The sequence below is a fragment of the Podarcis tiliguerta genome (genome assembly GCF_965153285.1).
Source record: "Podarcis tiliguerta genome assembly, chromosome: 1".
NCBI lineage: Eukaryota > Metazoa > Chordata > Lepidosauria > Squamata > Lacertidae > Podarcis > Podarcis tiliguerta.
The window spans coordinates 80111497-80125713 of record NC_139534.1 but is presented as its reverse complement, the minus strand read 5'-3'; the positions used below and the strand labels follow the sequence as shown (position 1 = coordinate 80125713).

General features: G+C 42.0%; 1 protein-coding gene and 1 long non-coding RNA gene across 4 annotated transcripts in view; one reads left to right on the top strand and one right to left on the bottom strand.

Moving 5' to 3' along the window:
- Positions 1-1438: 1438 nt before the first annotated feature.
- Positions 1439-10179, top strand: LOC310681843. The gene is made up of 2 exons (XR_014513651.1): positions 1439-8195; positions 8561-10179. It is a non-coding gene; the product is annotated as an uncharacterized lncRNA (long non-coding RNA).
- LDLRAD3 (low density lipoprotein receptor class A domain containing 3) overlaps positions 8733-14217 on the bottom strand; it is a 115565-nt gene continuing 110080 nt past the window's right edge. Inside the window, exons 6-7 of one of the 3 annotated variants that reach the window (XR_014510915.1) lie at positions 12451-13386; positions 8733-12417 (exon numbers count right to left, since the gene is read on the bottom strand). Coding sequence is in view for 2 of the 3 variants with exons in the window: in XM_083439419.1 (XP_083295545.1) it covers positions 13125-13386 (262 nt within the window). In the remaining variant the exon portion in view is untranslated. Of the gene's footprint in view, positions 13387-14217 lie in introns of all 3 variants that reach the window. The other 2 variants (XM_083439419.1, XM_083439420.1) reach the window with 2 other exon arrangements.

The window sequence follows — 14217 nt, the reverse complement described above, 5'->3', positions numbered from 1 at the left end:
TTCTTCCCTGGCACAGAACTTAGATCCATGTTCAGAAATTCTTTTAAAGGTTTGGGGCCAAGAATTGTTCTGCTTTCAAATAAATGGTTAAAGCTGTCAGGAGAGTTCCACAAAAGACCACATATGGTAGACCAAAAATGACTATCCCTATTAGGGATAGAAGTGGGAAGTGTGGCAAGAAACACATGGGGTGTGGTAAGGAACACCCTGGAATTGGCAAGCAATAGAAAACATGGAGTGACAACTTTTTGATAACCTATGGGATGCACAGCAATGTTAAGAGTGCAACTAATGGCTGATCATAGGCTGAACTTAGAATCATACACTAGTGGCCCAAACCTTTTGGGGAAAGTGTATTTCTCAGGTTTGATGGCTCATAACACCTGATTGGCTCTCTAAACCCTCATACTCATTGGCTACATTCAAATGAAGGAAAGCAACCTAAGCAAGTTGTGCTTCCTTTTTCTGGTTATTTGGCTATAACTTTTTATTTAATACAGTGGTACCTCTGGTTGGGAACTGAATCCGTTCCGGAGGTCCATTCGTAACCGGAAACCGCTCATAACATGAGGCACGCTTTCCCTAATGGTGCCTCCCACTGCTGCCGTGCTGTCGGAGCGTGGTTTCCTCTCGCATCCCGGGGCAAAGTTCACAAGAAGGGGCATTTATTCCGGGTTAGTGGAGCGCGTAACCGGAAGAATTCATAAGGGGGACAGTTCGCAACACGAGGTACAACTGTACAGATAATTGCATCACATTATTCATTAATTTTTTTCCATTGATATATAATTTTATGGTATTACTCCAAAAAAAGTGGTATTATGAGCCATCAAACCTCAGAAATACACTTTTCCCAAAAGGTTTCCACAATTTTGGCCACTAGTGTAGAGTTGGAAGGGGTCTTGACTGCATCTGCTCCAACCCCCTGCTCAATGTAGGAAATCCAGAGCTAGAGAATGCCCATGCAATGGATGTCTTGCCTCTGCCTGAAGGCCTCCAACACCCCCCTAGGTAATGGTTGAACCGCTCTTACCATCCAAAAATTGCTCCTAAGGTTCAATGGAAATCTTGGTGGGAAATGGTGGGTACCTGTATCTTAAGCCCATTAGATGAGGGAGGACCGTAGCTCAATGGAAGAGTCTCTACTTTGCATGCAGAAGGTCCCTGGTTCAATCCCTGGCGTCTCCAGGAAGTACCAGGAAATATCCCTTCTTTGGAATCCAGAAGAGTTGCTGCCATTTGGTGCAGACAGTACTGAATTAGATGGACCAATGATCTGATTCAGTAGAAGGCTGCTTCCTACGCTCTTGGTCCTATATCTTTGTGACAGCCTTTCAGGTATTTGAAGAACAAGCTGACGACAAACATGTCAGATGTGTCCTTTGTTTATTAGCAGTGTTGTGCTAACATTTAGAAGATTGGATATCAACAGCTTGGCGGCGACAGGAGACACATATAATTAGTCCACAGTCTGTGAAAATCTCATAGGCATCTGCATGTGGTTAGTCCAACACCACTGAGATGTTACATTAATATCAATTAAGCGACCTTAACAACTTTCTTCTCGCAAGCTTCGGATATCGTCTTATAAGGCGAAGGATCAATGCAGGCTGAATCGATTCCAGACAAGCTTTCAGGGCCAGTGGAGCGACTTCTTGCTTGCATCAAACTCCTTTGATGCTGTGGGTTTGTCTTTTGTGTTGGTGTAGATGCTGTCGGTGGACACTTAACTATGAAAAGTCTGCTTTTTCTGACTGACTTAAGAGAGATACAGCAATTTTGGGACAGAAAAGAGAGCTTAGAGACTATTCTTGAACAATAGTAATTTGATTCTTCCCTTGATTGGCCTCTGCTGACAAAAAAAAGGTCACATTTAAAGTACATGGCTTCCCCCAAAGAATTCTGGGAACAGTAGTGCCTCACAGAGCTATAATTCCTAGCAGCCCTAACAAACTACAGTTCCCACAATTCTCTGGTGGTTGTAATGTGTTTTAAATATGCTTCAGATGAATGGTGTGTATGCAGCCCAACACCCAATAACCAAAATATAGGTGAGATTGATGAAGCCAACTCCAAATGGACTCCTGCTGTTCCTGATTTTGAGATTTCTTGTGCTACCGAAAGAGATGATTCTAAGGCTCTTTTATCTCCCTGTTTATGATAATGGAAATTAACTGCACTTGTGGTTTCCAGAGAGCTTGTTTAAGACCTAGCCATCTGAAAGGGGAACTTGAAGGATGAATGGTAGACTCTAGGTCTGTCAGAAGCTAGTAAACCTCCTGTTTCCAGAAAATCTGGTCATAGAGCAATAATAGGAGGGGTAGTACAGCCCTAGATTAACTTCAAGCTATCACGGGCACCTGTGAGAAATATTTTTCGGTTTTAAAGAGGTTTCTTTTCTTTTTTAAAAGCAAAGACACATCTGGTGTACAACCCATTAGGAATTTCTGATACACAAGCTGTATTGAAATGAATGTGAGTGCAATAGAAACAATTTTTGCGCTTGGCTGCTTATGTCCATTTCAAAAAGTTCCTTGCAGGAGAAGGTCCTGATGGATTGTTCCCATTACTATTATTGCAAGGCCAATGTATTCAAGGTGGTAGGTGGCACCTGCAATTAAAATGAAGGCTATTTGCTTTGTTGAAAAATAAAAACTTGTCTTAGTTGAAATGAGGGCAAGACATCTTGTTATTGAGTTGACAAACTGATGGCCATACTTTTGTTACTGAACGATTGGTCACACTTAAATACAGAGGATTTGCAGGTCACAGTAAGAACTTCTGCTATGGCCAGCAAATGGGATATGGAGCTTTATTTACCTTCAGGCCACTAGTTTAAAGCAGTTACTCTTTCCAAGCCATTGAAAGTTAAAAGTTATTCTGAAGTGATTTTCACATTGTAGAACTACAATGGGATTTTAATGGTTTTCCTTTCTAGATACCTTTTAGGTGATGCCCAAGAGAGCTTTGGGATGTCGTACTTACTGTACTGAGATGACCATAGGCATTGGGCCCTGTGAGTATTCAGCATCGTTTGGCCAATGACTTTAACACTGTGCTGTGCAATCCTGAGATCAATGGCATTAAACCTCTTTTAGCTACACTTCCCATACTGACTTCTCTAAGAATCAGAGCCAGATGTTTATCAGCACAATATGGCTGCAGCTTCCCTGCAACACTTGAGTGTCACGGAATGGATCATAAAAGGAGGATGGTGCTAAACTGGAGCCCTCTACGCAATCTACCCATTGGATGCAACTCTCTAATTGGATCCTTCCAGCAAAAATGCCAATGGCTACCGCTATTGGCACTATTTAACTTAACGAATTAGCACTCAGACATGACAAAGAAGCCTCTAGAAGAAAAACATGCTCTGGATTGCACTTGTAACTACATTATTCACATAGACCAAATATATAAAGGAAGCCACAGTGGCATCAGTAGCCATAGGCAGCCTAAGGATGCTGCATGTGGTTCACTGAATACATTTGGCATTGGACCATCTTCTCTGCTTTTACTTTCAAGTTGTATGAAATAGTCAAACAGCCCTACATGACTGAGGTTGAAATTTATGTCTGCATCAATTCCGTCTGTTCCAAGCTGCCCTGCCTGCTAAATAACCAAACTAGCCCCTACCAGGCTGCAGATGGATACTCAACAGCCCCACCAACCCTGACCCCAAAGTCTCTTCCCGATAACCCTGACTGGCTTTTTCCAGACAAGAGGTGCACTGCTTAGTAAGTGACTACCCAAGTCTGGATTCAAACTTATGTGCACTGGAAAAACACATCAGAGAAGGCTGGGTTTGACATTTCCCCCTGACAGGTTTGTTTGTTTGTTTTTGTTTGTTTGTTTGTTTGAAGTCCAGGGAGTTTGTTTCCAGGGGGAACTCGATAGATAAGATAAACTTTATTCGCATTAGCCAACAGCCATAGCAACATAAAACAAGCAACATATACAAAGAAAGAGAGACAACAATGGGTAAAAAGGACAATCAAATGATCAAGATTATTGTTCAGATAGTGGCCCTTAATCTCATTGCACCCTCGATTCCAGGGGGAATATGTAATATGCAACCTCCCCGCCTGATGTAAGGTGCCACAACCCAGCAAAAATATTACTGATTGCATAAACTCTCAGACAATGAAATGATATCTGAACACTTGCCACCAAATTTGGATGATGCCACTGAAACACAAAGAGCGTTGTGAGGCTCTTCACATGGGGCTGAAAAGACGACACCTTAAACATTAAACAAAACCAAAACAAAGATCTAGCCTTAACGACAGGAGAAAGCAGAATTTTAAAAAGTATACAAAAATAGTGCGTGATTTAGAATTTAGCTTCGAAAAATAGGAAGCTGCCTTATACTGCCAGACCACTGGTCCATCCAGGTCAGTGTTGTCCACTTTGAGTGGCAGTGGTTCCCTAGGGTTTCTGTCAGGAAGTCTCTCCCAGCTCTGTTTGAATGAATAAAAAGGTTAAAAGGGAAAGTGTGCAATCTGTCTTCATGCATTCCAACATCACTCAAGTGACACAAATGCCACAATGCTTTTTTCCCCTTCTTAAAAGTAGACCATTCAAGTCTCTTTGGTGCACTTTGGTAAAGCTACCGGTATATAACTGTACCTTGGTCTGTGTTCTGTTGTTAAATGGATTATTACTTCCTCTGGTATTGTTGATGAATGTGTATGCAATTTAAAAATAAAATAATCCTCGCCTTTGATTTTAAAAGTGATATTTAATAAAGGGCTTTAAATTTTCCATGCAAAAGCATTCCCTTGATTTACTGGCAATCAATAAACCATCTTTCCAGAGAATCCAGCACATCAAAGCTTGTGGGACTTTCGGCACTTTTGACTGACAGGTAATCTAGCCTGAAATATTATATTGATTGGGAGCAGCTTTCTAGACGTAACTTGAATAGCTCATCGGTATACAATGCTGAGCTTATCACATGGAATGTAACCATCACAACTTGAAAAAGCAAAAGTGAAATATATAATTTGCAAATGTCAAAACTGAATCATCAAGTGAGACTCACCCAAACGTCTGGCACTCTCCCATTTTATTATGTTATCAGCACAGGTCAAACAGTTACATATTCAGCAGTATTAGGAAGCCTAGTTGATGGTATAGCATCAAATAGTTTCTCCATGAAAAGAGAGATGTCTGCAATACTCCAAGCTATATTGCAAAAAAGCCAGCCAGGTATATTACCAGAGATCACAGGGGGATCATCTCTCCACCCCCTGCCATTTCACACCACATACCTAGCTTCCGGAACTGGTTTCTGGCCAACCAGGACCAGCTCTGCCATTAGGCAGGTTGCAGAGGAGAGAAGAAGGGAACATGTTACCTAGGTCCAGAAATCCGAGGCATCCTAACCTGGGCTGAGGGAGAGAAATGATGCTGAACTCTGTAGCTCATGTTTGAAAACATTTCTGCATACAGTGGTACCTCGGGTTAAGAACTTAATTCGTTCTGGAGGTCCGTTCTTAACCTGAAACCGTTCTTAACCTGAGGTACCACTTAAGCTAATGAGGCCTCCTGCTGCCGCCATGCTGCCACCACACGATTTCTGTTCTCATCCTGAAGCAAAGTTCTTAACCCGAGGTACTATTTCTGTACCCAAGGTACAGGTGTCTGTAACCTGAAGCATCCGTAACCCAAGGTACCACTGTACTTATTTTCCCACATCTCCGTGAGTTGTCAAAATCGGAGGAAGTTTGCACAAATCAGGGAAGTATTGTAGCCAGCCAGTGTAGACAATAGAGAGCTAAATGGGCCAATGGTCTAAGGCGATTTCCCATGTTCTTATGTGAATAGATCACCCGAGACAAAAAATAAAATAAATGCTACCTGACTTTTGCAGCTACTACCTACGGTGGCTATGCTCTCCCTCCGCAGGTTGGAGACAGAAATGCTTCTGAATACCAGTGGCTGAAAACCGCAGGAGGCGTGCTCAAATCTTGCTTGCTAGTTTCTCAAAGGCACCTGGTTGGTCGCTGTGAGAACAGGTTGTGGGGCTAGAGGGGTCAATGGCCTAATCCTTCTGGCTCTTCTTATGTTCTTATTTGCAGGCTGTACAAGTGAAGCACCATTTTGGTAAGCTTCTAGGGGACCAGGAAGAATCATAGAATCATAGAGTAACTGCTTGAGAGTTTCAAGGCTTAGCTTAGGAGTGATGGGAAGGGTGTTGTTTTTTGCATGTGTTCTTGTGGTGCTAAAACTCAGTCTCTCGGTGTGTTGCCATCCACCATGCCCCATTAAGCTGGATGTTTTTTACATCATGATGTTGCATCGTTTCAGAAGCTTGGTGGCGGTCCCCACCCCTCAAAATTGCTGAAATGTTCCCTTTCCCTTATGCTACCTGCAAATGTAAAGCAACGCTGGAAAATGGCATTTCAGACCAGGTTTAAAAGCTCCAAACACGCCAGTGAATATTAGCTTCTGCTAAGTTATAATTCACCAGGAGAAGGAAAAAAAGAGAGGCACATTTGCAGACAAGTCAGCAAAACTGGAACTCGGAGCCATTACTGTGCAATCAAGCAAACAACAAAAGCCTTATTATTTCTGAACTTTCCTTTCCATCAAGATGTTTCCTCCCCAAATTATTTCACCGCAGAAGTTTTGATTAAAAACATTTCTTGCCCTTATGTACAGCGTATGATGAAAGAGACAATTAAAGGAGTTTCGTTGCACATAATGAAGTCCTGCATCTGACAGGGGCCATCAGGGGGCAAGGCTGAGAGCTAATAAAGGCAAAAGAACACGCGGCTTCAGGCTGCCTTTGTGACAATAATGTGAGGCTCAGAAAACTGGAAAGCAAAATAAAGGCATCTTCTCTGCATTTTGCAGCTAACTTAAGATTAATTTCCTTTCCCTACTCACAAACAGCTTTAAGAAAGATCAACATTTTTAAGAGATTTAATGATGCTGAACAATAACAACCCCAAAAGAACATGTTAAATGTATAAAGTATACATCAGAACTCAGCCAAGCTGCTGCTGCTGACCTTCCAATATTGCAAAAATGGTCCAAGCTATATAATGAGCTGACAAAAGTGACAACAAACCAGACTATAATTTGAAACATTTCCAGTTTTTGGCAGGTAACATTAGCCAGGCATGGGTTTAAAATCTCCAACTTCCTACTTTGTTTCTTATATAAAACTGGGAGAGCAAAGTGAAAAAGAAAACCAAGCCGATTTAAAGGGGGGGGGCTGTCTCCATGGGATGGAGAGAATGGAAAATAAAAGGGTTCAGGGGATAAAATTCTCAGCATTTTCACTTAAGCTGCCAATACACCAATCAAACGTAGCTAGTGAGACTCTGGGCTGCAATATGAGTCTTGTAGGGAAGACTGAATACACCCTGCATTTGCATTCCTTGAAAAGGAGGCCTGAACCAAAATTGTGTAGCTGGCAGCTTGCAGTACACGTTGAATGTTACATTTGAGAGTGGATGTTTCCTGGTGTGCTGCTCCCTTTAAGTACCAGGACTCTTGTGGAAAGGGAATGGAAGAGCGTACATGAGACTGAAGATCAGATCGCCTTCTCAATCTGGCCCGCGGATGGTCCAGGAATCAGCATGGTTTTGCATGAGTAGTATGTGTGCTTTTATTTAAAATGCATCTCTGGGTTATTTATGGGGCAAGGAATTCATTCCCCCCCCAAAAAAAATATATAGTCCAGCCCACCATATGGTCTGAGGGATGGTGGACCAGCCCATGGCTGAAAAAGGTTGCTGACCCCTGCTCAAGACTGTGCACACACACGTTTTTAAGCGCACCCCCCCCCCCAGAATCCTGGGAACTATAGTTTCTGAAGGGTGTTGTGTGGTGGTTTTGGCTAAAGAAGGAAGTTACCTCTGTCCACAGCCATCTCTTTTATGCCCAGCTGCACCCTGGATGCAATGGCATGTATACTTAGATACAATTCAGTTTTAAAAAGTTCAAAGTACAATTGAGTTTAGAAACTTCATATAGGTTTAATGTCGTAATTCCAGTTGAAAAGATGCAATGCCCTTTTTAACTGGATAAACGTCCCACCTTCTCAATCACACTGCTGCTACTGCACCTTCTCAAGCAAGGCGTAAGGGACCTGGCTTTTGTTTTGTTAGACTACATTCTTCAAAGGCAAAAGGATGAAATGAATTGCTTACTGAGATGGGCACTTCTGAGGCTAGGAAAAGGTAAAGGGACCCCTGACCATTAGGTCCAGTCGCGGACGACTCTGGAGTTGTGGCGCTCATCTCGCTTTATTGGCCAAGGGAGCCAGCTTACAGCTTCCAGGTCATGTGGCCAGCATGACTAAGCCGCTTCTGGCGAACCAGAGCAGCGCACGGAAACACCGTTTACCTTCCCTCCAGAGTGCTACCTATTTATCTACTTGCACTGTGTGCTTTCAAACTTGTTAGTTTGGCAGGAGCAGGAACGGAGCAATGGGAACTCACCCTGTTGCGGGGATTTGAACCACTGACCTTCTGATCGGCAAGTCCTAGGTTCTGTGGTTTAACCCACAGCGCCACCCACGTCCCACTTCTGAGACTACCAAGAGGCTAATCTAAGCCAAAGTTGGGAGAACCTTTAAAATGTATGATATGCTGGCCACAGCCTGCAGCAGTATCTGAAGATATGCTATGGTTTTTATATATATATATATATATATATCATAATAGCCTCTTCTGCCCACAAACTTCAGATCTTTAAGAAAGGAGGGAAAAACTGGAGACGTATTCAAAAGCAGTTTAATGTTTCTCAGGACCACTACAACAAAGAAGAAACAGAGCACCGAAGAAACCCTCTAAATGCGGAGTTTCTGCTAAGAATATAACTTACAAGACCTGCCGAATGACGGCCAATATCTCTCTATGATCATATAAAGAGCTTAATTTGTAACCGGGGAGGGCATAATGGAGAAAGCACCTTCTCAAGAGGCAAGGAGTAAGATGCAGAGGCTGATAGTGGAGGCTCAGCTGCCTCAGGCATGTCTGTACCAGATCTGTTTTATTTGCAAGATTTCTAGGGCACTTTTTAGCAACTGCTCCCAAAGTGATGTACAGACAATTCTATAAAGCCTGTGAAAATCAAAATTTAAAGTTAATGTAAAACTAATACAGCCAATGGCTAGCAATGAAACATTTTTATAAACACGAATCTCTATGATCTGACAGTGAAAATAGCACAAGGCTGTCTGCACATCAAGTTCCCCAGAAATGATCAATAATCTGCTTCCTATTTCCGCTGTATGGAATTTAAGTCCCTTTCAGATTTTAAAAAACGTCCATACAAATGGACACATACAGAGGGTGCACATGAGGAACTTAAACGTAAGAGAGAAGGGCTTTAGCTTCCATTATATATTTTTTCTATGTACAATATGTTCTTGGGGGGGGGGAGCATTGGGTTTTGTGTGCTCCCCCTGTATTTTGAAGCTGTACAGCTCAGATATGTTTGCCATCTCATTTAATTAAGCTAAAGCCACGGCAAAACAGTGGGTGTCCATTCAGTGACAAAGCCTGACTTGCTCATGCAGCAGTTTCATCTTTAAAATAATGAGGGCAATTCCGCAGATTTGAGGCAAACTCAATATTCTAGTAACAGACAATAAAAGCAATACGCAGCTAAAAATCAGAAGCTGCAACTTGATTGCCATTTTATTTTTTGCTGCCCAATATTAAGCTCCTTTTAGGGTGAAGTTTTGGTGAAGTTTTGAACTATTCATTTGGAGATTATTTCTTGTAAACCACTTAGAGGATTGACTTACAATCAAGAGGTATATAAGCATTGTTAAATAAAATAAAATGAATAAATACTCCATTTTTATTCCTGGGAACCAAAATACATTTCAATTATATACATCAGAGGTGGGCAGAAGGTAGATCAGTATCTAATGGTTGATTGCCAAGAAAACTCTTCCACACCATTAAATTAAGACTGCTGAAATGAGGGGTATGGGGGTGGGGGTATAACCAGGAATGGATTTTTGTGTGAAGGGGGGAAGCACTGTGAACTCATCAGCTCAGTTCTGGGACTCAAAACAAGTCCCTGGGCTCAGCAGGTGCTCAGGTGCACCGTGTTCTTTAATTCTATGTGTAAGCAGGGCTTTTTTCAGCTGGAACTTGCTGCAACTCAGTGGATACCATTGCCATTATAAGAGAACAAGGGGTGAGTTCTGGCACCTCTTTTTCTAGAAAAATAGCACTGAGTGTAGGTCTTTTGTGCCCGACTCCAATGCGTGGATCTTGGGAGTTTTAGTAAAATGAAAAGTAGATCCTGCACACCTTAAGTCTGTTTTGCTGGATTGCATCCCTATTTGGAATATAACCACCAGAATGTGAACTTTTATTCCTGGAATATGCACTGCTCCACTGATAGAAATGAACATGTATTAGACTAGGGATGTGGAACCTGCACCCTTTCAAATGTTGTTGGAGTCCAAGTGCCATCAGACCCAGCCAGCAAAAAAATAAAATAAAAAATCTGGCGGGTCAAAGGTTCCCCTTCCCTGTATTAGGCAAATACTATTGACTGGGATTGTGGTCATGGAGGCTTCAGGCTTGTGTTTTTTAAAGAGCTGCTCCTATGCCATGTCAAACTGAAGGGACAAATATGTGAGAATGAATAGCAGACAGTAAGAAAATAAAAGAAAACTATACAAGGAATGCCCAAGCCCTTAGGTGTGCCTAAAGTAGCTCTTTGGATCCTGCCTTATGTAAATAACTTCAACACTTTAGGAAGAATCTTAGCTAATGCACTGCAGGGGGAAAATGTACTATTTATGCATTACTATTTAAAATAAGGTTTAAAACCTCATTTTGTGTTAAATTCAGTTATGAAACATTCAAATTCTCAGCACTCTTCAAAAGTTATAGCCCCTTCAGGGGTTTAGTGTTACCACAATAGAGGGCATAATTTTAAGATATATGAATATGAAAATAAGGCTGCCTTTGAAGGAAATTTTAACATTACCAAATGTGCACAGTTCCGAGACATGCTAGTGTATTTGTCCTGTTACTAAGCTGTTCCTTGCAATGAGCTTGAAAAGCACACTATACTGCCCTATTTATACCTAGAATCATAATATGGTAGAGTTGAAAGAGACCCTGAGGATCATCTAGTCCAGGCTTCCTCAACCTCAGCCCTCCAGATGTTTTGAGGACTACAATTCCCATCATCCCTGGCCACTGATCCTGCTAGCTTGGGATCATGGGAGTTGTAGGCCAAAAGCGTCTGGAGGGATTTAGTCCAACCCCCTGCAAGGCAGGAATATACAGCTGTCCATCAAACCTGCAACCTTGGCGTTATCAGCACCACACTCTAACCAACTGAGATATCCAGGCTTATTCTTTCTTTTTTAGTTTCCCAAGGGGGGGGGGGATTCCTTTCTTCTTTTGACCTGTGGGGGGAGGGAGGGATGCAAACATACAATTAAAAAAAAGTATTTATTTTAGAAGTCCAAAACTAAATATTTCAACACAAATGTACAGCCAAAAGAAAGGCATTGGGTAAAAGAGGAGACACTGCAGCCAATTAAAGCCTATAAACACAGTAACTTGATTTCAGGGGCTGAATGATGCCCAAGTACTGATCATTTTAAAGACTGAGTCACACCATGCAGCAATGTGAGTGTCATGTGTATGCCAGTGTTTGCAGCGATATGTGCTGTACAGGACAGTTGAGTGTTTGCAAGCAGGCAAAGAAAAAAGCTAACATGCCCCTCTACTTTGCGTACTGAAAATGCTGCTGCGAATGTAGCAAATGAAGCTTGCTGTATAGAGTGTGAATCATAATTTCATCCAGCAAACACCAAAGAGTGAATGTGATTTCTTTTTCCCCTGTATCAAAACAGTTGTAATTCATAGAGTATCAAAGTTATTTCCTGATGAGCTACAGCTCTGAAATTTGGTACCTGCATATTTCAAGGCACTTCAAATGATAAAAAGGGGAAAGGGGGTAAAAGAGAGAGAAAAATGTCGCTTCACTCTCTTAAAATGGGAAATAAAGCATGCCTCTAACTGCAACCAGAAAGATTAATTTTGGCACACATGTAGCCTGAAACACTCTAAAATCTTGAGAGGAGGACAGACATTCATATATCTATCAGAACAGGGGACTCAAAAGGAACCTCCAAATGGTCAAGCCCAGGCACAGGCAAACTCAGCCCTCCAGATGTTTTGGGACTACAACTCCCATCATCCCTGACCACTGGTCCTGTTAGCTGGCGATAATGGAAGTTGTAGTCCCAAAACAAATGGAGGGCCAAGTTTGCCTATGCCTAGTCAAGTCATTCCCATTCTGGATAGGAAGCTGAAATCCCAAGACACAGTAATTATCGCTACAAAACCCTGAAAGAGAAACTTCTTAAAGTCTTAAGCACTGGGGGAAAGGCTGACATAAAGTACTCTGCGACTACTAGATGAGTCTACAGACTGGCTATTTTGACACCTAACCATCAAAACATGGACATAAAGCTGACCTCAAAATTAGGTTCCGTATTCCAGCACAAAGTAAGCAAGTCAAACTGGATGTAGCGTAGGTATGTTGGGTTATTTATAGCAGTTCTGCTTCCTCTTCAGGCTTGGATTCCGCTCCCCGCCCCCTTGTGGTGATTCCAGTAGCCCCCAGCAACACAGATCAATACTTGCATAATGCAAGTTTTGTATATTACATACATACTTACAAGACATAAATACACATTTTTTAAAAAATAAAGAAAAAACACGTAGAGATGTTTTGAAATATAGGTATAGATCTAGGCACATGTGCATATATTATATTATATTCCGACACATGCACATAGTCAATACCCTTGAAATACCTTAAAAGCATGATGTATTACAGAAAGTCAAAGTTAAATCTGAACTGAAATTCCAGAACTGTTCCCACAAGCTCAAAACAAAACACTGGAGACTAATGTGGCCGAGGCCACTGGTGTCATTCACATTCCCATGAGGCAAAGCTGTTAACGGTGTTTGCAAAGCCCCGGTTTCTTTCAGTGTGGAATGCGCTAGAGAATCTCCCTAATACACTGCAGTCATTGTGTAGAAGAAGTCCAAGTGACCCTGGACTTCTTAGGTCCAGTCCAAGTCCAAGCAGTCGATCCATAAGAACCTTACTGTTTACAGCACTCTGACAGAATCTGAATTGATCAGAGAGTCACTCTGCTCAGCTGTAATTTCACACGGTGCGCCGCGAGAGTCCACACTGGCAGCGGTGCTTCTCGTCCGACTACTGTCCACAGTCCCTGGACTTCTTGCCCCTGTAGCATCTGTGCTCGCCACACTCCCAGTCCGAGAGCGATATGGAGGGAGTTCTATGTGACTCTGGGATTCGGATTCTGAGGAATAAGGAGGTGGAGGAAGATCAAACCACGGTGGTCTGCTGCAAGGTATAAATGAGACGGCAAATTACTAAAGGTACAAAGAGAGCATGAAGTATCTGATTGTTGCTACAGTGGTACCTTGGTTCTCAAGCGCCTTGGTACTCAAACACCTTGGTTCCCAAGCACTGAAAACTCGAAAGTAAGTGTTCCGGTTTTCAAATGTTTTTCGGAAGCCAAATGTCCAATGCGGCTGTCAGCTATTGTTTCCGGGGTGCCTGAACCAATCAGAAGCCATGCCTTGGTTTCTGAACATTTTGGAAGTCAAACGTACTTCTGGAATGGATTAAGTTTGAGAACCAAGGTACCACTGTATACCAAGCACACTAACCTTATATGTACTAGAGAAAGGATACGTAGCTACATACATATATTAGTTGTCAAGCCAGATGTGTATTTGTTTATATACAAATTGTTTTCCATGCAGGAAAACGTGGTTCTGGCTATGCACAGCACAGATTGACTGACTCCTGTGACATTAAGACTTTAATCTGTCCCATCCATGGAATGATTTTACAAATCTTAAAATTTTTATTTTGTAAAATGAAAAATTAAAAGTTTAAATGAATACATTTTAATATGTTTTTTAAAAATGGACCACCTGCCAGAAAAATGGGGTGCAAGACAGATGGCTGAATCAGCATTCAAAGTGCTGTTAAGTGCCATCTGTCCAATAGGGAGGGGGAGAGAGAGAGAGAGAGCGCTGGGCTTACTTACTCTGTAGCATAACAAGAGAGGATAGCAAGTCCTATATAAATGTAGTTTTGTAATAATGCCTGGCATGTATGTAGCAAGGAATATTTAGGACCATCATTCTCCCATTCCCCATCCCC